Genomic DNA, 24,522 nt, shown 5'->3' with positions numbered 1-24,522 from the left:
TCAATTCAGCTTTCCCCGGCGATGTCAGGTAGCTGTTAGTGTTATGCTTAAATATACAGTGGTTTATTAAAAGGCTAAAGGATGAATGGCTTCTCTTCTCACTCAGTACACAAAGCAACTACACAGCAAGGTGTGATGCCACTGAATGAATGTAAGCAGGAAATTATAATAGTAAGAGCATTTTGGTATGGATGAACATTATTCATCCATACCATTTCTGAGATCATTCATGTCCTCGCCACGCACGCACACACACAGACACACAAATTAGTTTTCAGACTGTTGTGCAATGATTTGTTCAAATGTTTCCCATCACAGCCCTAAACACAAGCCATACACACATACATTAGTTAAAAAAATGTAATAATAATAAAAAAAAAGAACCCATTAAAACCGGGAAAGCATCTGTCATTTTAGATTTTAGTGTGGGCTATTCAAAAATAGAAGATATACAAGCTCACAGCGCATCACTGTGTGCCGCACTGCAAGCTTGCACATCTGCTATTTTTGAAAAATATTTGAGAAATACTGATTTAGAAGGAATTTGTAGACTCGGCCTCAGGTCCTAATCGTCTAATATGTTTCTTTCTGCCATTGTGTTGAGGCAGTGCAAATAAAAACAGGTCAGTCGAGTTGCTTTTTCTTTTTTTTTGCAGTCTGACAAGCTTGACAGTTCCTGACCTACAGCAGCCATGGATGCAACAAAACAGCTAAAATGCAAACGGTCAGACCTCCGGTCTATTTGGGGACACCACAAAACAAGGAACAACAAACCACGGAGATTACTTAAAACTTTGTCAACCTGCGTGTGTGTGTGTGTGTGTGTGTGTGTGTGTGTGTGTGTGTGTGTGTGTGTGTGTGTGTGTGTGTGTGTGTGTGTGTGTGTGTGTGTGTGTGGGGGGGGGGGGGGGGGCTACTTATAGCCAAAATAGGAATGTTTGTGTTGGACTCAGCTGTTCTCGAAGTAGTTCAGATTATGGAAGTAAATAGCCATTGTAGCAGATTGTAGAACCAAGAAGATGTTATGTTATGCATAATGACTTGGTTCCTATTCCTATAAAAAACTTCCCCTTTTACATGATGCTACATAACCGTTTGGATGTTGTAATGTACATCAGTCATTCTCAAAGTGGGGTCCGGACACCCCCAGGGGTCCTTGAGAGTGAATATAACATTGCTATCAGTTTTAACCACTTCAACCCTATACATATTATCAAGAACTCTTGAGGGAAAAAAAGTGAACAGAAATGTGTAATATTTCTGAAACATTTTAACACCACACATCTTGTATGGGGTGCAAAAAATAAAAATCTTTTCATATGGGGGTCCGCGGCCAAATACATATTTATTTGGGGGTCCTTGACATGAAAAGGTTTGAGAACCACTGTTGTACAGAGTGCATGCAGAGGTGTGTGTTTGAATATGGTACAAGGTGTACAGGTGTTGCTCAGAGGTGCTGCAGGATACGCCACAAGCACAACTTAAAGTGTGGGTAGAATGAAATCCCATCGTCTGAAAGGACGGCCGCTCTGTGACTGGCCAGTCGGTTGCCAGAAGCAACAAGCCTGCCTCCAGTGAAAACCTAGTCTATACATGCTAGGGTTAGTAAGGCCAGTGAAAACCTAGTCTATACATGCTAGGGTTAGTAAGGCCAGTGAAAACCTAGTCTATACATGCTAGGGTTAGTAAGGCCAGTGAAAACCTAGTCTATACATGCTAGGCTTAGCAAGGCCAGTGAAAACCTAGTCTATACATGCTAGGGATAGTAATGCCAGTGAAAACCTAGTCTATACATGCTAGGGATAGCAAGGCCAGTGAAAACATAGTCTATACATGCTAGGGATAGTAATGCCAGTGAAAACCTAGTCTATACATGCTAGGGTTAGTAAGGCGGAGGGACATCAAAAGTTATCTACTGCAGTCGTTCTCACACATGTCAGGGGTCCTTGACACACACACACACACACACACACACACACACACACACACACACACACACACACACACACACACACACACACACACACACACACACACACACACACACACACACACACACACACACACACACACACACACACACACACACACACGTCTAATAAGTTGCCAACCCCTCTGCTCTGACAAATCAACTACAGCCAATCACAGCAGCGACCCTCTCTCTGGACTATGGGATGGTGGACTAACATAACATATACCTCCAGCAGCAGCACAAGTGGAACAGTGTGTAATCGAACCGTGATGATGATGATGAAGATGATGCTGCTGGCATCATCATCACAACACACGCACGCGCGCGGGCGCACACACACACACACACACACACACACACACACACACACACACACACACACACACACAAAAGCCAGCCAGCCAGCCGACTGAATAACATTATAACCAACGACATGTTATTAAACATAACGTCACGTCACAATAAACTTCAAGCGTTGTTAAGCAACATTTTACAAATTCTTATTTTATACCAAAATGCCCCCCACCCCCCGAAAAAAAAACGTCGTAATTACCTTGACAGGAGAGAAAAAAAGAATAACTTCTCCCTCCTCCTTCTGTCGTCGGGGGAAACACTTTGTCAGCTGCAAAATGTTAACTTATTGTAGTTGTTTTAACAGGTTCTAATGAGCAGTCCTGCTGCAGCTGTGTGTGTTGGAGGAGATACTGTAACAATAAGAGCTGCTCTCTCTCTCTGCTGTTATTGAGCACACACGGCAGGGGGCGGGACTCGCCGCCGTCTGACTGACTGACACCCGGCGCGGCCAATCGCGTCGTCGCCACGTGCATAGCAACATTGTGTCGATTGGTCGGATTCTATTTTTTTCTTTTTTTTTTTACTTTACTTACGGCGCACGAGCGGTGTCGATTGCCCCCCAAAAAAGAGCAGATCTACAAGCTCTCACACAGCTCACAAGATCCCTGTTGAGAGCTTGTAGATCTGCTCTTTTGGGGATTCATGCACGTCCAGACATGTTTCTGTTTCGCCTTATGTTTTTTTTTCATCCCAACTTCAACATTCTATCACTGGTGGTCGTGGAAGAAGTACTCAGAATCTCAGATATATTTTACTTAAGTAAAAGTAGCAATACCACAATATAAAAAAATACTTTGTTACAAGTAAAAGGCCTGTGTTCAAAATGTTCCTTGAGTAAAAGTACAAAAGTATTGGCATCCAAATATACTTAAAAGTACCAAAAGTAAAAGTAAAGTAAAAGTGCGAGATGTATAAAATAGGTTTAAAGTGGCTCAGTCAAGTGGTCAAGTAAGAATACCTCAAAATTGTACTTAAGCACTGTACTTGAGTAAATGTACTTAGTTACTTTCACTACTACTTTACACCACTGCATTTTATCACAAGTTTTATGATTTTAGCTCTATGTGTTTCTAAGGATATAAGAAGAGTGGGCCTTAAGGAAAAGTGGGCACCTCAATGTAAAATTGGCTATTTTGTCCGAAATGTTTGTCCATGTTTTGAAAAAAGGTGTTAAATAATGTAAAGTATACATGTCGAGAACATGCAGGTAGATCATTATCAGACTTAAATTGACCCTTCAACTTCTTGTTTATGCTCAAAATGACTGGATATACAGGTGTTGTAGCAAATATGTAGCAACTGTAGAAATATTAGACCTATATATATATATATATATATATATATATATATATATATATATATATATATATATATATATATATATATATTAATCAAATAGCCAATTTTACATCAAGGTGCCCAGACTGCCCACTCTTCCTGTTACAATGTTTAAATGATCTGTCCATTGTAGTGCTCACACAAGAGAATGCTGCATTTAACTTGGAATAGGCCTATACTCATTTAATTCCAGTGGTGGAAAATAACTAAGAATTTATCCAACTACTGTACTTAAGTACAATTTTGAGGTATTTTTAGCGGTGCCAACCGCTCTACGTTTGACTGTCTGCGTGTCCGTGGGTCCGTGGGTCCGTTTGTGTGAGCACGAGATGAGCACGGCAAAGAAGAAGAACAGCTATAACTTCAGTTTGCAGCATGCCACCAAGTCCAAATTTGGTATGTGGACTTAGACCACCAATAGGGACGAGCATGAATTGATGACGTTATCAAAGAGGGGTCCAGGGACCCCCAGCGCCCGTATGAGCACGGGATTTTAAACAGCTATAACTCCAGTTTGCAGCATGCCACCAAGTCCACATTTGGTATGTGGACTTAGACCACCAATAGGCACGAGCATGAATTGATGAAGTTATCAAAGAGGGGTCCAGGGACCCCCAGCGCCCGTATGAGCACGGGATGAGCACGGGATTTTAAACAGCTATAATTCCAGTTTGCAGCATGCCACCAAGTCCACATTTGGTATGTGGACTTAGACCACCAATAGGGACCAGCATGAATTGCTGAAGCCCCGCCCCCTCTGTCTTCCCATTGGCTGGCCTTCAAACAGCCATAACTGAAGTTCGCAGCATGCTATGGAGTACAAATTTTGTACATGGACTAAAGCCAGCAATAGGGACTAACTGTCATTACTTAAGCCCCGCCCCCTCTGTCTGCCCATTGGCTGGGCTTTAAACAGCCATCATTCCAGTTTGCAGCATGCTACCAAGTACAAATTTGGTAAGTGGACTCAGACCACCAATAGGGACGAACTGAAATGAGTTAAGGCCCGCCCCAAAGGCACCGCTTCCTTCACACAGGGTGTGATTTTTTACTTTATTGGAGTATTTCCAAATTTCAATACTTTTACTTCTACTCCACTACATCTAAAGGCCATACCGCACCAATGCAACTAGTCACAACTCCTTGCAACAAAACAGATTTAAGGTCAACCGCACCAATGCAACTCCTTGCAACTGACATTGGGGATAATGGTTGCAAGTAGTTGCATGTTGCAAGGAGTTGCATGTTGCAAGTAGTTGCATGTTGCAAGGAGTTGCATGTTGCAAGTAGTTGCATGTTGCAAGGAGTTGCATGTTGCAAGGAGTTGCATGGCGAATCATTGTGTGGAGTGGGCTTTAGAGTCAAATATTGTACTTTTACTCCACTACAATTATTTGAGAACTTTAGTTACTAGTTACTTTGAAGATATACATTATTACATTATAATACATACATTAACCACTTTAGCCCTATTTTATAAATTGGCTATTTGAAGAAGATCACAACAAATCTTATGTATCTGTATCTGCAGTGGTGGAAGAAGTACTCACATTTAGTAAGGATAAGGATAATTCCTTTTAACAGGTCTTTCATGAAAGTCCTTGCGGTCTTGTTTCCAATGAGAACCTGTGAGCAATTAGGGGTTAAGAGTCTTGCTCAGGGACAAATTTCATTTCATCGACACATATGCTGGCCCGGCCTGGAATCGAACCTGGGGCAACCAGGCCCTCTGGCTCCCTAGGCGGGCTCACTAACCACTCAGCTATGGCCGCCCCTACTTAAGTAGAAGTAGCAATACTGCAATGTAGAAATACTCTGTTACAATTAAAAGTACCAGTGATCAAAATGTACTTGAGTAAATGTGCAAAAGTATTGGCATTAAAATATACTTAAGTTTATACAATTTTATACGAACATATAAAATCCTTTGAGAATAGCAGATCTACAAGCTCACGACACGTCGCTAAGCGAGTTGTGAGCTTGTAGATTGGCTATTTTAATAGCCAAAGTATAGTTCTAAAGTGGTTAATGTATGTTTTACAAAGTAACTAAAGTTTTCAAATAATTGTAGTGGGGTAAAAAGTACAATATTTAGCTCTGAGATGTAATGGAGTAGCAGTAAAAGTACTGAAAACCGGAAATACTCCAGTAAAGTAAAAATACCTCAAAACTGTACTCAAGTACAGTACTTGAGTGCATGTACTTAGTTACTTTCCACCACTGACTATCTGTTTGTATGTAGACTATAGAGACAATTAGTTCAAATGACATTAGCCTAATTATAATGAACTGTTATCCCAGATGATTAGAAAGTAATCTCAGATAGATGACGCACATGTTCATGTGAGGATTCATTCATCATTAGTCTGTTATCTCTCATGTAAAGCACATCAATGTGGCCTACTGTATACATGTTTCTGTTAAATAAACCTCTAATCTAATCAACACCATGAAATAGCAGGGATAAGTGACGTTTTTATCCTTTGTCAAGCCATGGACAAATAATGGCCTTTTCTTTTACTTTACTTAACGGCGTGCCTTGAATTTCTTTTAAGTTCACCTTTGCCTGATTTTCTCACTTTGATGTTGCCTGACATACACACACACACAGGCTGCTGTTACATGGACAGTTTCATTCGGAATGAATACACTTCTATTCGGAATGAATGAATGGATGAATTCATTCAGAATAGAAATGCTCATGTAAACACCTCAATTGGAATAGAATATTCCATTCCAGTCTGACCCGAATGAATTTTCATTCGCGTTTGGAGGGGTGGTATAGACCGTTTGAATCGGGATATACCAATCGGAATTGACCATGTAAACACTTTATTCCGAACGCTCCTCTCTGTTTGGAATACATGCATTCCTTTGCGCATGTCCGTACTTAGTAGTGCTGTCAGAATTGTCCAAAAATGACCTATCAAATCTCTAATTCGGCCACGGTTGGTGCTGAGAAGCGCTCGCTCCTGCGGGATAAAATTAATGATTCTATTCTATTGCGTCATTTAATAAGCCTTTTTCTAAACGGGTATTTTAGTCCTCAATTTTTAAAAAGAATCCCTGGCCACATGACAAAGTTGTTTTTTTTAAATCCCTGTCCATACGTAAACGCAGAAACGCATTGATCAGCTGCAAGTTTCAATTTTAAATCAGATTTTATTTTATTATTTTTATTTATTTTATATATGAGGGGCCAAATACATATACATTTAATCACATGTTAAGGCCCAATACTGCAGTAGCTGCATTATTTTAATAGCATACGTGAACAAAAATAAATGAAAACAACATTATTAGGGCGCAGCTGCAGCGAAAACAGATGAGTTTTACTTCATCAATTCATTACATGGGCAGCCGGAACGGTCGTCCCAAAACACCCCGCCCCACGCACCTTTTGAGCGGGCCATCCACGGCTGCTCCATGGTCGCTGGATTTTGACCCGGGGCGATTGTGTTTTAGGGCGACAGACTATGGACAGACCCCGCATTCAACCCGTGTGCGCTCCGCGCGCTACTCGGCGCAGAAAGAGGGTTTTCGTCACAGTGAATGAGTTACAGCATGTAGCCTTTTCATAATAATACAAGAAAAACGTGACACTCGGCATAACGAGTAGCTTATACTTTCTACTTAAGTATATTTTGATGCCAATACTTTTGTAGGCTACTTTTGCCATAAATGAGCGTGCCTTGTTTCATAGACTATGTAGTGTTTCTTTCTCTCTCTCTCTCTCTCTCTCTCTCTCTCTCTCTCTCTCTCTCTCTCTCTGTGTTTATGTATTATTATTTATTATTATAATGACCATGTGCGAATGTGCGATGACGTCATCGTACCTACATGAGAGATGTGACAAATCGTATAGGCTAGTATGGTATATCCAGAACTAAAAGTAGCATTTCAAACATGAGAGCATGTATTTCTATGATATTCCATTTAATTGGTAAAACACTTGAAGGTTTGTATTTAGGACTGAGTTTGACCTTTGGTCAAATAATGTAAGCCAGAGAGAGATTTCACCCAACTTTGTGTGGGCTCAGCTGTAATGCAATCAGTTCAGAGTTCCTGGCCATTGTAGAGTCCAGGTAAGCGGTGAGAGGCACAACAGTGATTTTGATAAACCTTTTGTTCCTTGGTTTAGAGGCATTGACAACCTCTGTCTTGTCTTGATTATCAGAAGAAGTCTTTTGTATTCATTTAAACTAATCAGAGTAATCATTACTCCTTCCTGGGCATAGGTCACAGGCAGCAAATGTGTAGTGATGGGAGCCAGGTCAAGATGGCTAAACAGTAGAATATATACACTTTTATTATTCTTCAGTCTTAGGTCTGCAGTGTGTAGTTAAAATGATTAAAGTCTTGATAACTATTACTTGTGTTGTTAACAAAGAGAAATGCTGTTTGCAATTGTGAATGTATAATGTGTGTGGACTTAATTTGAAGCTAATAAGATGTTAAACAAAGATTTTATAATATGAGCTTGTGTAAAAGTATTGTTTTATAGATAAGGGTTAAAGTAAATTGTCACATGTTTAGATCTGCTACCTTTGCATTAAAACGGCGATAATAAAGGAACACAGGCTTGCACCGCATACAACGCTGCCTGTCCAGGAGTCGGTGCATTGCTTACCGGCCTGCCTACGACCTACAGACCTCCGCCGCGGAGGCACAAGGGGGCTATTGCCTCCTCCCATGCCCACCAGGGGAAGCTCTGCTCCGGGTAGTGGCCCCTGGTCCATGCCCGGGCGTAGGCGGGAACCACTTTGCGCATGTCAAAAGTTATATTCCGAATGAATGCTTTGGTCATGTAAACGAGGAATACTTTTATTCAGGTTACATGTAAACAGGTGAGTGGATCAGATTCCTCTATTCGGAATGAGTTCATTCGGAATGAATTCATTCTGAATGAATACATGATGGTCCATGTAACTGTGGCCACTGAAGCCTATATATGTTTTTATTGAGGTATCAATTAGAGCTGTGGTTCTCAACCTGTGGGTCAGGACCCCCGGGGGGTCCCCACATGATTTTTTGGGGGGTCCCCAGATGACAGTGAAGTGACAATTTAAGGACCTTCTTAATACACCCCCCCCCCCAAAAAAAAAACGAAAAAAGACCAACACTGCATCAAAAGTAATCAACAAACTATACTATAAAAACTGGTCAAACAATTGCCAAATAGTTAAATATTATATTTAGGCAAACATTTTGAAAATAACCGATCTATGTGTTGCGAGGCGTTGTGAGCTTGTAGATTGGCTACTCTCACAATATTTATCTGTGGAACCGAATCAAACTAAATGTAAAGCCTCAACTCCTACAATTCCAAGTTCTTATCAGGGTGGGGGGTCCCCAGTTGAAATATGATTATTTTGGGGGTCCTCAGTTGAAATATGATTATGTTCAAATCATAGGTTCAAACATGATTTTTTGAGGGGTCACAGCCTGCAAAGGTTGAGAACCACTGCATTAGAGCACAGTCAGAGTTTCTGACTGGACAATATGAGCTGTCAGCACGAGACTGTCAATTAGCCTAGTGACAAACACCTGCTGACATTGACTGATATTTAAAACTACAATGTTAAATATTGCTAAAAAATATTATCGCATGATGAAATTAATTGAATAGTCTCACCTGTAATTAGGTATTAGCATTACTTGGACTCTAGCGCCACCTCCTTGTATAAACAAATAATGGCTTGTTTGTTTCCCATGACAGCATCTGGTCTCAAATTGACAACTGACAATCTTTGTACTTGGCTGTACCTGGATACAAAAACAAGAGAAAACAGACAACAATGTGTGATATGTCATCTTTCATTTCCTGAACTTATTATTTGACAAAGGTCTTATTCAGTCAAAGGTAGTGTTTATTCATATGTTTGTCCACCTGGGCTGGCTCTCCTATGCATTCCATCCAACATCCAGTATCCAGTTGGCCTCCCAGCAGATTAACGTGCGTGTGTGAGAGCTCTCAGCAGGAAATGATGTTCTGTCAACATACGACATCTAGTGGCCACAATGAATATCCATGATGATCACATAATAGAACTGGAATGATCAGGGACAACAGCTAGATAAAAGTGACACGAGTGATTACATGTTTATAGCCAAGCTGTATTAATTTAGAAAGAATGAAGTAATTATGTTTTGACTCTTTACATTCAAAAGAGTACATTTTTAGCAATTAATATTACAATAAAGACAGAATAGTGACTTGTCAGCAACTACTAGCAGTAGTCATTTTAGTACCAATTTGGGGAATAAAAATAGAAAAAAAGATTAAATACTGGTGTATTTAATATTCTTATGCAATAAAACCTTTGGTATGATCACATTGGCACATGTACATGTAAGAATTGGCCTAGAGTTTAGTACCCTTTCATCTATTTATAGGTTTTTCCTCTTCCTTAGTTAATGCCCACTCTTCTTGTATCCTACCGTAGCACTAACCTCAGTTATGTATGAAGACTGCATGCTGACGTACTTAATATGGTTGTATTTTCCAAGGTGTAAATATTTAACCTGCCAAAGAGCCAAATAATTAATCTATTTCAGTTGTGCACAATAATATCAAACATGTTTTCAAATAGCCATTTTCCTTTTAACACAGACAGAATGCAGCTTTAATACCTGAAAACAAGATCATCAACAATAACCTAATATGGTACATCAACCCCCCCAAAAAGAAAATATCCTTGGTGTATATAATCATATCACCAAGACTATAAACTTTGCTTTGCACAAACTCAATAGTACTGAACGGATCCAGCCAGTGATGTCATTATACCATTAATCACTTAAACCACAGCATCCGTATTGTGGAGAAAGCTTTAGCTGAAAATAGCCGCTTGTCGATCGGCTATTTTCAGCTAAAGCTTTCCCCAAAATAACAGAGAAGACACTACTATAGAGCCCTGAGGGGCTCCGGTCAACCATGTAGGGTTTAAGTGGTTCAAGCAAGCACCAAATCCAGTTCAGTTCAGTGAAATGACAACAGTGAAACAACGGCCATGTTGTTTTATATACAGCACTTAATACTGGTAATCAAATCCAAAACAAAGCATCCCATTACAAGAACACAAAGGATTTAGTGAGAAATCTCTCGGGGAATCAAATCCACCGTTAGCCAGAAGGTCAACGCACAGATCAGATGGATTATAGATTAAATAACCCTTCAACTGTTGGTTGTTCGCAGTGGTGGACAGTAATGAAGTACTTGAGTACAGATAAATGTATCTGTATTCTGTACTTCACTTGAGTATTTGTATTTTTGGAGACTTTCAACCCCACTACAGTTCAAAGACAAATCTAGTACCTTTGACTCCACTACATCCTCCCAATGTCCCCCACTGTATGAATGAATGAACCATTGTAAAGCGCTTTGAGTAACTTTGAGTACTTAGAAAAGCGCCATAAAAATGCAATTCATTATTATTATTATTATTTGGCAATGGAAAACGTGCATTATGCATTGACACAATTTGAAGTGAAATAGCAGATCTACACGCTTACAGCACACTGCAATGCGACTCATTGTGAACTTATAACTGCTAGTTTCACTATTATTGATTTTCTTTCATTCTTTTTCTGGAATATCTTTCGAATTTATTTGGGAAAATATCAAAATGTTAATACAGCCAATGCATTTATATTAACAAGAAAATATAATTTGTACTTTTGAAAGAAAAGAAAAAAAGAATACTCCAGTACTTTAACTCAAGCACATATTTGACAGAGCAACTTTCACCTTTGTCCACAACTGGTTCTTAGTGGACTGGATCCATCTACATCCAGTAATGAGTGGTGTTCTGCGGTCAGTCCATCCATAACGTCTGGATAGATGACGCATGAGATGTCATTGTCCACAAGGCTACAGTATGTCTGACTGCTGCCACCTGTTAGCGAATTCAACCAATCTCCTTCTATTATTCAGAAGTAAGAGATCACACTACAGAGTAGGGCCAGGCGATATGGACAAAATCAAACATGATATTTTTTGACCAAATTCCTTTATATCGATAGTGAGCGACGATTATGTCATATTGTACCGATAATATATATTTTATTTGTGAGCTTGCCATATCACGATATTGCTAAAATATCCTAAATCCTTCAGTACACGATATCTAGTCTCATATCATGATATCATATCGACATATTGACCAGCCCTACCATAGAGTCAACACTTTGTTCAGTTCGGTTACTTTTGTCCTGAAATGACTAAAACATTGAAAATTAATCTCTCTGACAGACGCAAGGACCCTCCCTAATCTCCTGAACATGTACTTTTTAAAAGGACCAACTGGATGCAAGTGCAGAGGCCAGTCTATAAATAAGCATAATGGTGCTCTCTCAATGGCAATCACTTTTTTTTCTTTTTTAAACACACAGGAGTCAACCACCAACTCCAACTTGATAATTTAGGCACAATAAGTACCCGACATTCAAAATAATAGCAACCTAAACCATAAAACAAAACCCAGCCCCACTGTCTCTAACCACTTTAATACTTCAGTAGGCCAGGGTCCCCCACGGGTCAATACTGGGTCTCTTCCTTTGTCTCTTCACCGAAAATAGCTCTACAAGGCCAAAACAGATCTGCAGATCTGCTACTTTCGCCGAAAGTTTGCCTATTATGACATGCCCAGACGATGGATGCTAGGGTTCATGAGGTTAAGAGAACTTGCGAAATCAGTCAGAGAAATTGCTTTAGTATGCTCTATTTTCAGAGGACAATGTTCCTTCCAGATGTGTGGATCAGCATCAGTTCATTCAGTCATTCTCAAGCACAGTCAGACTCAGTACATACATAGCTTGACACTGCTTGCAACCAACCATAGAAGCCAGTGTTATTTGGCTGTAGCGTGTCGTTTCACTGTGCCGGTGGGCTCGTGGTCGTGGCACGCAGGATACCTCGCAGCACCTTGTGGTTGTTGAGGGGCTGGTTCTCTTTCGGGGGGTAACAGGGGCCTCGCTCCGTCACATACGAGTACGGGAAGCGCAGCACCCACAGGCCATCGGGGGGCAGTATGATTTCAGTCTGCTCTGGGTAGAAGATAGGGCAGGGTGGAGGGCCTGGCTGGACCTGGAAAACACCACAAAGACAAAAACTAGTTGTTTACGTCACAATTAATCACATTAAAAAATGCTTTGTGCTTTGCATACTTTTTTATAGCATGGCTTCGCAAGGGGCTAGCCATGAAATGGTCTGGTGAGTGTGTGTCTGCCCTGAGATTGGGAGATCAGGGTTCAATTCCCCAGCCGAGTCATTCCAAAGACTATACAAATGGCACCCAATGCCTCCCTGCATGGTACTCAGCATCAAAGGTTGGATTGGGGGTAAGTCCCTGCGACATACTAGCGCCATGTCCAGGGGATGCACGTGTACATCAAGCCGCCTCACATAACAGAAATAGGAGATGGGCCACATTGGTTCCCATGGCTACTAATTAGTCGACAAAGAATTCCATTAGTCGAGGGCAGCCCTACACGATTGGTCTTTTAAATTGAACCTGGTGAGATGGAGCACCTAGCAGCTTACCTGTGGGTTGAGTGTTATGTCCAGGGGGACGTCAGGCACCACAACGAACAGTCGGGTCAGCTGGGCGTAGTGGGGCTTCAGCCCTCGGCCCTGGGCGGGGGAGGGGATGTAGAGAGGCATGTCTGTGTTCAGCACCCTGGTGGCGGGCTCCTTGGGCCCTCCGGGCCCCAACACCTTCACAATCTTCTCAGGCCCGGAGCTGAGGAACCGTCTGCCCCGGCTGTCTTCATACTCGAACCCGACGAAAACGCGAGCCACGTCGTCCCTCCTGCGACTCCTCCCCAGCCCTCCGGCGCTCCCTCGCTTCCCCACCAGGGCCTTGTTGGGCGCGGGCCACGACGACGAGCCGCCGTCCAGCGGCTCCGTCAGCCCCGCCTCCTCCTCGGAGCGCGAGCGGATCACCAGGTCCCACGGCAGGAGGAAGGACGACCCGGGGAGGAAGCCCGGCTGCTCCAGGCCGGTGTGGAAGTTGTACGACTTGGCGGGGCCCAGCTTCACCAGGGACCAGCTGGAGAACTTGGGCAGCAGGCCCTTGAGGCAGCCCGAGTGCAGCATGCCGGGGAGGTACTCCACCGTGGAGGGCTGGCGGTCCACCAGGCTGGGCCTTTTGTGCGGCGGCTGGGCCTCGCTCCCCACCCCGTCTCCGTAGGCCCCGAGGCTGTCCGTGGACTGGCCCAGGCTGAGGGCCAGGCTGAGGCTGGTGCTGTCCCCCGGGGTGTGGCTGTGGGCCATGGCGGTGGTGGTGCTACTGGCAGCAGCGGTAGTAGAGGGGTCCTTCAGTCGCTCTCCTTCCGCACTGGGCCCGGAGGACTCCGACGGGGGCTGCGGTGCGTCGTTGCACGCAGGGGCCGGGTCCGGGGTGCTGGGCTGGAACACGGGGAACTGTATCCTCTCCAGCTTCCCGCAACACTTTTCCTCCACCATCTGTAAAGACGAGGAGGGTAGAGGAGAAGAAGAGGTTGAACAAGACTAAAGATTCTAAACGCCCTGCTTATGCCTGGTTTATACTTGGTTGCCAGTCTACAAGGTCACAATGCGTCGCAGCCTCAGTGCCTCCAAGTACAACTCAGGCTTTAGCAGCCTGGGGTTTGAACAGACTGAGATAGAGTAGAGGGGACAGTAACACATCTGGGAGATACAGTATGGACACAATTAAATCACAATATTTGTTTCAAACCAAATACCTCAATATCGATTTTTGAGATCACACAAGAGACTGATGGATTAAAGCTAAATCAAATCTCACGAAAAATTGTGCCCTAATGTGCGATTTGTGAAACATTGTGAAAGGAGCCCCCCACACTAGTGCTGTTTCCTAAACAACACAAGTTTGACCACTTTAAATGTTCTAATCTTAAAATAATAACCGAAAATAGCCTATCTACATCTTAGCTCTCAATGCTTGTAGATAGGCTATTTTAGCTTCCATAGAAGACATGCTGGCTTCTATGGAATCCAAATGACTGAAATCAGTCGTGGCGACTGAGAACTTCTCAACGATTTCCTTTTGGCTTTTTATGCCTTTATTTAGACAGGGATAGGGAAAGTAGGCTGACAGGAAATGGGGCATTGGGGCATTGCAGCCTAGGGTGCCTGGACTGTCACGCTACAGCCAAGGCCGGGACTGAGAACTTTAATCCACGAGGAGACTACTGACCTGGTAGAAGTCGTAGTTGGCAGCCTGAATGTCAAAGGGGTCTTCTCGGGGGGCCTGCTTCCTGCCGCAGTTGCAGGAGCTGGTCGAGCGCCCCCTGCTGTTGTGATTTAGAATGGGCGGGTTGCGATCGATCTCTGGCTTCTCACCTGCGGAGATTCACCCCCAGATTAAATGACTTGGACACTAAATCCATTTTTACTAACCTGGGAGTAAAAATGGACCCCCATCTGAACTTTGAATCCCATATCAAACACATCTGCAAAACATCATTCTTCCACCTCCGAAACATTTCAAAACTCCGCCCCACACTCACACTAGTTGACTCAGAGAAACTTGTCCATGCCTTCGTCTCCTCCAGGTTGGACTACTGTAACGCACTTCTCATCGGGATCCCTAGCAAGAGCCTCCAAAGGCTCCAGTATATACAAAACAGCGCGGCTAGGATCCTGATGAGAGTGCGTAAACATGAACACATCACACCCATCCTCCGTTCACTCCACTGGCTCCCCGTCGCCTTCAGAACCCAATACAAGGTATCCCTGCTGACACATCAGTGCATCCACGGAAACGCTCCTTCCTACCTCAAGGAATTAGTCCCTCTAAAACCCTCAACCCGCAACACCCGCTCTGCAAACACATACCTCCTCCAAACCCACAAGGCAAACCTTCGCACCATGGGCGACCGGGCTTTCTGCTCGGCCGCCCCTGAACTGTGGAACGCACTCCCTGTCCATCTGAGAGCTCCACAGTGACTTGATTCCTTCAAGAGAGGACTAAAGACTTACCTTTTTAGAAAAGCTTTTCCTTAGCTGGTTTTACCTCTAGGCTTTATGCCCCATGTTTTAATAGTTTTACTCTAGTCTCCTAATTGTTGTTTTCTTTTATTGGTGTGATGTCTCTGTTTTTATGCAATTGCCTTCTGTAGCACTTTGAGATTTCTTGTAAATGTAAAGTGCGTTATAAATAAAATCCATTATTATTATTATTATTATTCAATGCTCATGTTCGTATGTGTGACGGATAGGCAGTTTTACTAGTCAAGCGATAAAGACGGTAATAATTCATAAACCAACCTTTATTTTAACAAAGGGAGGGGTAGCAGAGCAGACCACCATTTTGCACTAAACCTGGGATCTTACCGGCTTGTAAGACCAACAGAGTTCTGTAATTGACCACTAGGGGTTTTCCAGTACTAGAAGATTGTCTGGTTGTACTGGGAAACTCCCAACAGTTCAGCGGCAGAACTGTGGTCATACAACAAGCAGGTAAGCCTCCCAGGTTTAGTACAAACACAGTGTTCCATTGTCCACTCCACTGGGAGCTGCCCAGTACAACTACCTGTACAGTCTTGTACCGTTGGCCACTGGGAGCTACACAGTAAAATCCTCTGTTAACTCTTTCAGTGCCAGAGTATTTTCATAAAGTACTCCCCCAGTGCCAGCAATTTTCGTTTTTTTGTTTGTTATTTTGTAATTTAATTTTCAAATAGCTTGTCTATATGCAGTTTTAAACTCATACGACAGTTCTACCAGTAGAGAGCAGCAAATCGAGACATGGATGACCTCGTTGACTCGCTCGCCCCCTCCCAAACAGGCCCACGTCACATCCGGTCATAAACGGATGAGACGTTTTCGACAATTTCTGGTCGGGTTAAAATACAATGTTATACACGACTACGATGACTGATCGTCACCCAGACCAAAGAGAATAGACGTGGACCTCTCCGTTCGTTTTGTATACCGTGTGAAAAACCGTGACTTTCCCTATTCTGGCCGAAAATGACCGCGGGAAAAAAATGAGAACCGGAAACGGAATATGCGTCATGAAACCGGAACCCAATGAGTCTGAAGGAGTCAGTAAGTGAAAGTGATCATGAAAAATAAACAGAATAGCGCGACCACAGTAAAAAGTAAAAACTCTGGATTTCTCGTTCTGGCAGCGAGGGTACTCGGGGAAAACTCGGGATATCTCGGGGCGTGGCACTGAGAGAGTTAATGTATCAATTTGTAACTTCGAGTGTACAAATGTACAGGCTCTCAGATTTTATGGAATTTCTTTCATTTTTTTAAATGTATTTATGAAATTCTTTTTTTTTTTTTAAATGCTTTTTTTGTGGACATTTTAGAAAATCCTTTGAAATAATTCAAAACAAAATGTAGGAAGCAAAAAATAAAGGTATATTTCCTTGTGACTCATAAAAATTGGTCCACAACCCAAACATGGGTCCCAACCCACCGTTTTTGGGAACCATTGCCCTATATAACGCTATAACAACAATTCACCTGGCTGTGGCAGCAGGTGGAACTTGTGCACGCAGTGCTGGTCGGTGAGGCTGCGCTCCTCGCACAGCTGGTGGCCGTTGCTCCAGAACTTGTAGCAGTCCTCGTGGAGCTGCACGGCGTAGCGCTGGAAGGCCACGCCGCGGGCGTGCTGGCTGTACACCCGGAGCGCCTGGGCCAGCTGGTTCTTGTGCACGGTGGTGGTGTAGTTGTGGGGAAGGTTGGACTGGTACGCGCTGTGAGCCAGCGGCAGCGCTTTCTGGCACCTGCATGATTTAAACCCCATTTAGACCTGTTGCTACACCTATACGTTGTTATAGCTTTGAAGCTGGGAACGCCTGTCGTTTTAGTTATCGCTGTTGTCGGGCAGAAACCTCTTATTTCCGTATTCTAACTTGTGTTTTTCCGTAAATTATCGCCCTACTTGATCATATTACTGTCACACGAAAGCATCAAAAGTAGCAGATCCACAAGCTCGTAACGCGGCGTGAAGCAACACGTTTTGACCTTTTCGATCTGCTACTTTTGCAATTTGAAACCTGAAGAGCAACAGTTTTGGACAGTTGCTTTCCAGCCGACAGAGACTATATATAGCAACAAAAGCTTTTCAGAAAACTGTTAGGATTTAGAAGGCATTTGTAGAATCGGCCTCAGGTCTTAATGGGTTAAAGCAAAATAGAATCTCACGATTTAGTTTAGTCCTAATATGAGATTTGTGAAACAGCGTGAAAAGGAGCCCCCGCCCCCACTAGCTGTGTTTCATAAACAATTAGCACAATATGTAGAATCATGATGTTTTGGTAGCCATAATATATACAGCCAACCAGTAAAATAAATTGCAGATTGATGCTAAAGTCGGCCATACCAGCCCTGACAAAAAAGGATAGTTTTGTATTTTAAAACAAAACGCCAGATGCCAGAGGCGTGTTAACCTTTGCTTTTGTGATCTGCGATCAATAGGATTTTCCGGACGATTGAACATGCATTCTATTGCTAATTGGACCACTTCCAATACTCTTTAATCTTAAAAATAACGAATAACCAAAAATAGGCCATCTACAAGTTTACAACACGTTGCAGCGTGACGTGTTGTAAGCGTGTAGATGGCCTATTTTTCGGTGCACGGCATGCTTCCATAGAAGACATGCTGACTTCTATGGAATCCAAAATGACTGAAATCAGTCGTGGCGACTGAGAACTTTACCTGTTCTCCGAGAACTTGGCGTCTGCATCGAGGAAGGCCTCCAGGACCTTCAGCTGGCCCTGCACCTTCACGGCCAGCTCGGCAGTTTCTTCTTCGGTGTTGGTGATCATGACCTGGTGGAGCCTGTGGGTTAAGGGTTGTTGTCGTCACAATCATGTCATTTTACTTGATTAATATTCATTCAAATAATTACGATTTCATTGTGTTGTTTGGCATTGAACACCGGAACATTTCATTTTTGTTTGCCTTTTAGGCTTCGTAAAAAAAAAATTTGTACAGGGTACATTATGAAAAATGACTTAAATATACAAAGAAATGACTGACAATGACCAGTACCATTAATCAAAAATAAATAATGTACTATGGCCAATAATGGCCATAATGTAATAATGGTTAAATTGGTTACAAAATCCTGGAAATAAATGCTATTTCCACTAACTTTGACAATGTATGAACGTTTTTCATCATGGACACTATTCTGAATTAAAATAATTGCAATTATCTCAAATAACCCATTGAAACCGGGAAAGCATCCGTGTCATTTTAGATTAAAATATTGCAGATATACAAGCTTGTACTGTACATCTGATATTTTTTTACATTTTTAAAAAATCTAGAAAGTGTGAGTACTACTGATTTAGAAGGCATTTGTAGAACGGGCCTCAGGTCTTAATGGGATAATTGCTATTTGGACGATTATGTAATCATTCTGACATGCCTTACCTGTGGGCCACCAGCGCCCACTTGCTGTAGTTGGGCAACTCAAAGTGCGCGGGCTGCGGGTTACGGCCCACGCTGTCATCGAAGCCCTTCTTGGTCAGAACCAGCTCTATGTGCTGCCACAGGAACTCCTTCAAGCTGCAGTCCACCAGCTGGCCGCCCGCCGACATGCTGCCCGGGTCCACGCCGAAATAGGGCTGCTTGGCCGAACGACGCATCTGCTGATAACGCTTCGGCCCGGACAACACGGGCGCGTTCGAGTCCTGCTCGCGCAGGGCGCAGTTGGACCGCAGGTGTCCGAGCAGCGCGCCCACGGGGTCCTCGTCCGGTCCCGGGATCACGTAGACGAACGCTTGGTTGGCGGGCACTGTGAACAGGCAGTTGCTGCTCTGGTTGGTCAGGACTCGGCTTTTCCGGAAGATGCGATAGATCTGATCCTCCAGCGCGTGCTGGAGTCGCCTTCGCGGCGAGTGCTTCTTGGGCTTGTCGGGGTTGGCCCCGGACTCGGTGCCGTTTCCCCCGGAGACCTTCAGGGTCCCGTTCATCTGGAAGACGAAGAGCAGGCGAGGAGGGCAAGGCCTGCAGTTGAGCTTCCACTCCTTGGACACCGGGCAGTCTTTGATGGCGCCGCGGATGAGAGGAAGGATCTTCTGCCGCAGGGCGTCCAGGGCCCGGAACAGCCTGTCGTTAGGAATGCACGATTAGTCGTTGGCATCGGCAATATCGGTATCTAAACAATATCAAAATAATCGGTTTTAATATTGAATATAAAGACAAAGCCTTATGTGATGATGAGGGCTGCAGATTCAATCTGTGTTTTTGGAGAGGCTTTCAAAAGGGGCCATGGGTTGTAAAGAAATATTAAATAATACATAGTACATTGTTTGAATCTAATAAACCAGGTAATAAGAATGCGTTTGTTAGAATTCTGCATCAGCACCCAGAATCACAGTTACTGTGTAACAGGTGTAAGGTGAAACCCTACTGGAAATTTGTATCGCAATATCGGTATCAGTATCGGTTGATTTGACCATGCGAATGATAGGTAGGCGGATATCGGAAAGGTTTCAACATCGTGCATTCCCTTCCTCAGTGGTTCTCTATGTGTGTGTGTGGGGGGGGATTACCAGGGGGGTACTATGTTAATATAGTGCCTCAATCATTTTAACCACTTGAACCATATTTTATACTTTGGCTATTCAAAAATAGCATATATATGCTATTTTTGAAAAAAAGTGTTTGATATATTTTTTCCAAGCGAACATTTTCAACTCCAATTTTTCCCTCTGGAGGAGGGCCCTGGCACTAAACATTTTCAGATGAGGGGGTCCGCGACCTTTTGGGGGGGGGGGGGGGGGGGGTCCTTGACAACATGAAAAGGTTTGAGAACCACTGCCCCCTACCTGTCGTAGGTGACGTCGAAGGTGCAGTTGGGGTGGACCAACAGGAGGACGTGGCACAGGGAGAACAGGTAGAGCAGCTGGAGGCAGTGCTGCTTGTCGGTGCCCTTCCAGAAGTCCTGCGCGTCGGCGTGCGCGATCCCGGCGCTCAGCGACTCGCACGCCCGCAGCAGCTGCCGGTTGTCGCAGACGGAGGTGAGCATCAGGTACAGGACGCGGTTCTCTTGGCTGTAGTACGCCTGGATGGAGTGATGGACAAAAGTATTATTGTTGCTGTCGGGGCAGAAAAACCTCCTATCTCCATATTCTAAATTTTTGTGCTGTTTTCCATAAATTAATGCCGTACTTGATCATGCTACAGTGTCACACAAAAGCATCAAAAGTAGCAGATTTGATAAACAGAAATGTATTTCCAGGTCGGGATGCCAATATTATCCAATCATAGAGGATACAGGATGAACAACTAGTGAAATTGGAAGCGATGACACAAAGAAATGAGCTAACAATTGAATCCAATTCAATTGAATTGAATTAGTTACTGTCCACCACCACCAACTCACCTGGATCAGACTGCCGCCCTCTGGGATCATGTCGTAGTGTTCAGGTCCTCCGAACAGGGGGAACAGGTGCTTGTCAGCCAGCGTGTTGATGAGGGACTCTTTGGGCGGGCCCGGCTGCATGGAGCTCTTCCCGAAGATACCCAGCACACACAGACCCTCGTCTTTGTACAGCGCGTCCTCTATAATGATAATAATAATAACTTTATTTATATAGCACTTTTCAAAACATGAGTTACTGTACAAAGTTCTGAACCGCAGTTGGAGCATAAAATCTATAAGTAAGGTAAAATAAAACATACACGTTTAAAAAAAAGCCTAAGGGAATAAGTTAGTTCTGACTAGCAATAAAACACATTTAAGCAAACTAAAAGGAGACCAAAAGAACTTTGGTCTCGTTGCCCACATCAACAAACACATATACAGACATACGTAACACAATTATCGCAAATGAGGTGATCTAGGGGAAGGCTTTCCTGAACAAATGTGTTTTCAGAAGTAACCTGACAGCACGTTGCGGGTTCGATTCCCGATCCCGGCGGCCTTTGCTGCATGTAACTCCCCATCTCTCTCCCCATTTCCTGTCAGACTACTATCCTATCAATAAAGCATAAAGCCAAAAAACAAATCTTTTTTAAAAAAAAAGTTGTTGAGAGTTTCCATGAAAGGGGTGATATGGGCAGGCACGTTTTATAGTGTTGGTCAGAGGCCTGGCAGCAGCATTTTGCACCAGTTGCAGGCGAGAAATGGACCTGTGGGTTAAACGGGTGTACAGACCATTGCAGTAATCTAGGCGGGAAGTTATAAAAGCGTGTACTGTATGACATTCTCTAAGTCCACAAATGACAGGACGGACTTGATTTTTACAATAGTTCTAAGTTGATAAAAGCAGGTTTGGACGACTTTTTTGACTTGGACATTGAATGTGAGATCTGAAATCAAAGAAGACACCTAGGTTTTTGGCGACCGGTTTCACAGCGCCGGATAAGCTGCCCAGGTCACCTTTTAAAAAGCTTGTGAGATTTTGGGGACCAAAGAGAACAAGCTCAGTCTTCTTATCCGTGTTCACTCAGCTGGAGGAAGTTTTGTGACATCCATGAATTTATGTCAGCGAGGCAGGCCCTTAGAGCATCTAAGCTTCCAGCGGTTGGGGATTTGACTGGGACATGTATTTGTGAGTCATCCGCAAAGCAGTGGAAACTGAGCTTATGCTTGCAGATGATGTGACCTAAATCCAGCATATAGATGGAGAACAGTAGGGGTCCAAGTCAAGAAGAGACCCCTGCGGGACAACGCATGTAAGTTGGGAGGAGATCATTTTCTCTAAGAGTTTTGACAGAAATTAGTTTGGAGATTGGCCTGTAGTTCTGTAAGACAGATGGATCTAAATTGGGTTTCTTAATATAAGTAGGGGCTGGATTATGGCATGTTTAAAAACGGAGGGGAAAGTACCGGTGGATAGGGATGCCTTTATGATGGCCAAAATATGGGGTGAAACTGAGTGGAAAACCTCCTAAAAAATGTTGGTGGGGATGGGGTCCAGTTGGCAGGAAGAGGAAACATAGTTCTTTCTAAGGACTGACAGGTGACCGGTAAAAATTGGTTAGTAGAAACTGAAATGTAACTGTTCAGGGAGCAGGGGGAACAGCTAGTGTCAGGGGTTATGTGGGACCTGATGTTCTCAACCTAGGTTAAAAAGTAGTTGAGGAATTCTACACATTTCTCTTTGGAAAGATGGATACTATGGGAGGGGGTGGGATTAGTGATGGCTATTATTTGAGATAATATTGGGAAAGTAATTTGATCTTGCAACCTTGACAGCACTTTGATAATCTATCAAGAGAGTCTTCAGGATATCTAATGAGATTTGGAGATTGTCAGCTTTCCATTTGCGCTCAGCTTGTCTGCACTGTCTCTTTATGAGTCTGGTCTGGTCGTTTAACCAAGGTGTACATTTTTTAGGGGGCTTGACTGCTTTGAGGGGTGCTATGGAATCGAGGATATGTGGGTAAGCTCGTCTAGGTTCTGGAGAGGATTGGGGGTGATACTGATGTCTGAAAGATCTCAGCAAATTAAATTGTGGAGTTGAGGCTGCAAGTCCATATTTATCCGTACGTGTACAAAGAAAATATATAAAAGGTGCTTACCCGGTTGCCCCAAATGTTGACTCGCGCTTCGGAGTCTTTGTGCAATGTATTAGTCCGTATTTTTCAATAGATATGTGTTTTAATCCCGTCTGTTCCATTTCCCCTCCTGTTTACATTGAGTGTAATACCGCCTTTCACCGGATGCGCCACGTCACTACCGCCCATAGAGGAATACAGGGAACTTCCGACACAGACGAGATGAAAACGCATATCTATTGAGAAATACGGACTAATACATTGCACAAAGACTCCGCAGCGCTAGTTAACATTTGGGTCTACCGGGTAAGCACCTTATATATTGTTTTTGTACATGTACGGAGAAGTACGGGCTTTACTGGTGAAAGTGCAGGAGGGGGGGGGGGGGTGCACAGGCAAGACAATCGTAAAGTAAAAGTCAGACTCGATACAAATACATCTACGATGAGTCTTGATCCAAGGCTATAGTAGTTGTAATAAAAGCCTTCACACTCACCTATCACCTCGGACTGCAGCAACGAGCCTATGCTCTCAGGGACCGACATATTTCTGCTGCTTCGTCTCCTCCAGTCAGACTGTTGTTGAGACCGACTCACACGGGTTAGAAATGCTTTAGCATCCAATAGGTTGTAGAGCAGCTGTCTGGCTACGCAAGACTATTACAATAGAACTTCCAGTCACGGGCTTGAAATAAAAGCTTAATACGTGCTTCCAGACGGTTTCCCGATAGACATTTTGTCTATATTGAAAGATAAATCATGTAGGTTCCAGTTTCTGTGGCTACCGGTGGTTTGGTTTGTCATTAACGCGCAGCAGAGAGTAAACTTCCGGGTCGGCGTTGCCAGATTTTGTGAGAGATATAAGGCCAGATTTTGTGAGAGATATAAGCAATCAGGTCTATCGAAACAAGCCCAGAAGAAGCAGCATGAGCTCTTTAAACCTGCACACATCGGCTATTTGAAAATAGCAGATCTACAAGATCGCGGCACGTTGTGAGCTTGTAGATCTGCTATTTTCAAAAAGATCTTGAGTGAAAAGTGAAACATTTTGAATATTCTTTCAACAACACCTGGTACTGGCGTCTGGGCCCCCTGGCACAGAATATTTTCACATGCTGGTTAGGGAGTCATAAATACATATTAATTTGGGGGTCCAAGATATGAAAATGTTTGAGCACCACTGGTTTAAACAACATTTGGAAACAATAAGCAACTACACTTTAGTTTAGAAACAAGCCAAAAAAACGCAACCAGCAACTACCAATATTTACAAGCAACTTTACAGAAAAACAAGCCCAACGTTGCTTATAATAAGCAGACATGGCAACATTATTCTGGGTTCCTTCGATTTAAATAGTTCGTGTGGGAACCATAA

The 24,522-nt window shown here is 43.3% G+C and overlaps 1 protein-coding gene across 2 annotated transcripts; it reads right to left on the bottom strand.

The window, feature by feature from the left end:
- Window positions 1-10,090: 10,090 nt before the first annotated feature.
- On the bottom strand, window positions 10,091-23,949 carry smg8 (SMG8 nonsense mediated mRNA decay factor). Of its 2 annotated transcripts, XR_014601961.1 has the most exons (10): window positions 23,645-23,949; window positions 21,029-21,207; window positions 20,472-20,707; window positions 19,072-19,749; window positions 18,349-18,471; window positions 17,148-17,410; window positions 14,866-15,011; window positions 13,209-14,132; window positions 11,378-12,752; window positions 10,091-11,341 (listed from the first exon to the last, which is right to left on the bottom strand). XR_014601961.1 is itself a non-coding variant. In XM_084074437.1 (9 exons), the coding sequence occupies exons 1-9, from the start codon at window positions 23,691-23,693 to the stop codon at window positions 12,540-12,542; spliced, it is 2,811 nt and encodes a 936-aa protein (XP_083930563.1). In that variant the 5' UTR covers window positions 23,694-23,949; the 3' UTR covers window positions 10,091-12,539. The 2 variants fall into 2 exon arrangements, 1 of the variants encoding a protein (XP_083930563.1); XM_084074437.1 differs by having other exon boundaries at window positions 10,091-12,752.
- Between the last annotated feature and the right edge of the window lie 573 nt (window positions 23,950-24,522).

The sequence above is a fragment of the Gymnoscopelus microlampas genome (genome assembly GCF_963454915.1).
Source record: "Gymnoscopelus microlampas genome assembly, chromosome: 12".
Taxonomy (NCBI): domain Eukaryota; kingdom Metazoa; phylum Chordata; class Actinopteri; order Myctophiformes; family Myctophidae; genus Gymnoscopelus; species Gymnoscopelus microlampas.
Note: the sequence above shows the minus strand (reverse complement) of the source record. Positions and strands in the feature narration are given on the sequence as shown.

Coding starts and splice junctions, on each gene's coding strand:
- smg8 (XM_084074437.1), bottom strand. CDS start 23,693: ATGTCGGTCCCTGAGAGCATAGGCTCGTTGCTGCAGTCCGAGGTGATA. Junction 18,472..19,071: donor TGGGCGCTGGTGGCCCACAG/GTAAGGCATGTC, acceptor CTTAACCCACAG/GCTCCACCAGGTCATGATCA. Junction 15,012..17,147: donor CCACCTGCTGCCACAGCCAG/GTGAATTGTTGT, acceptor GAATCTCCGCAG/GTGAGAAGCCAGAGATCGAT.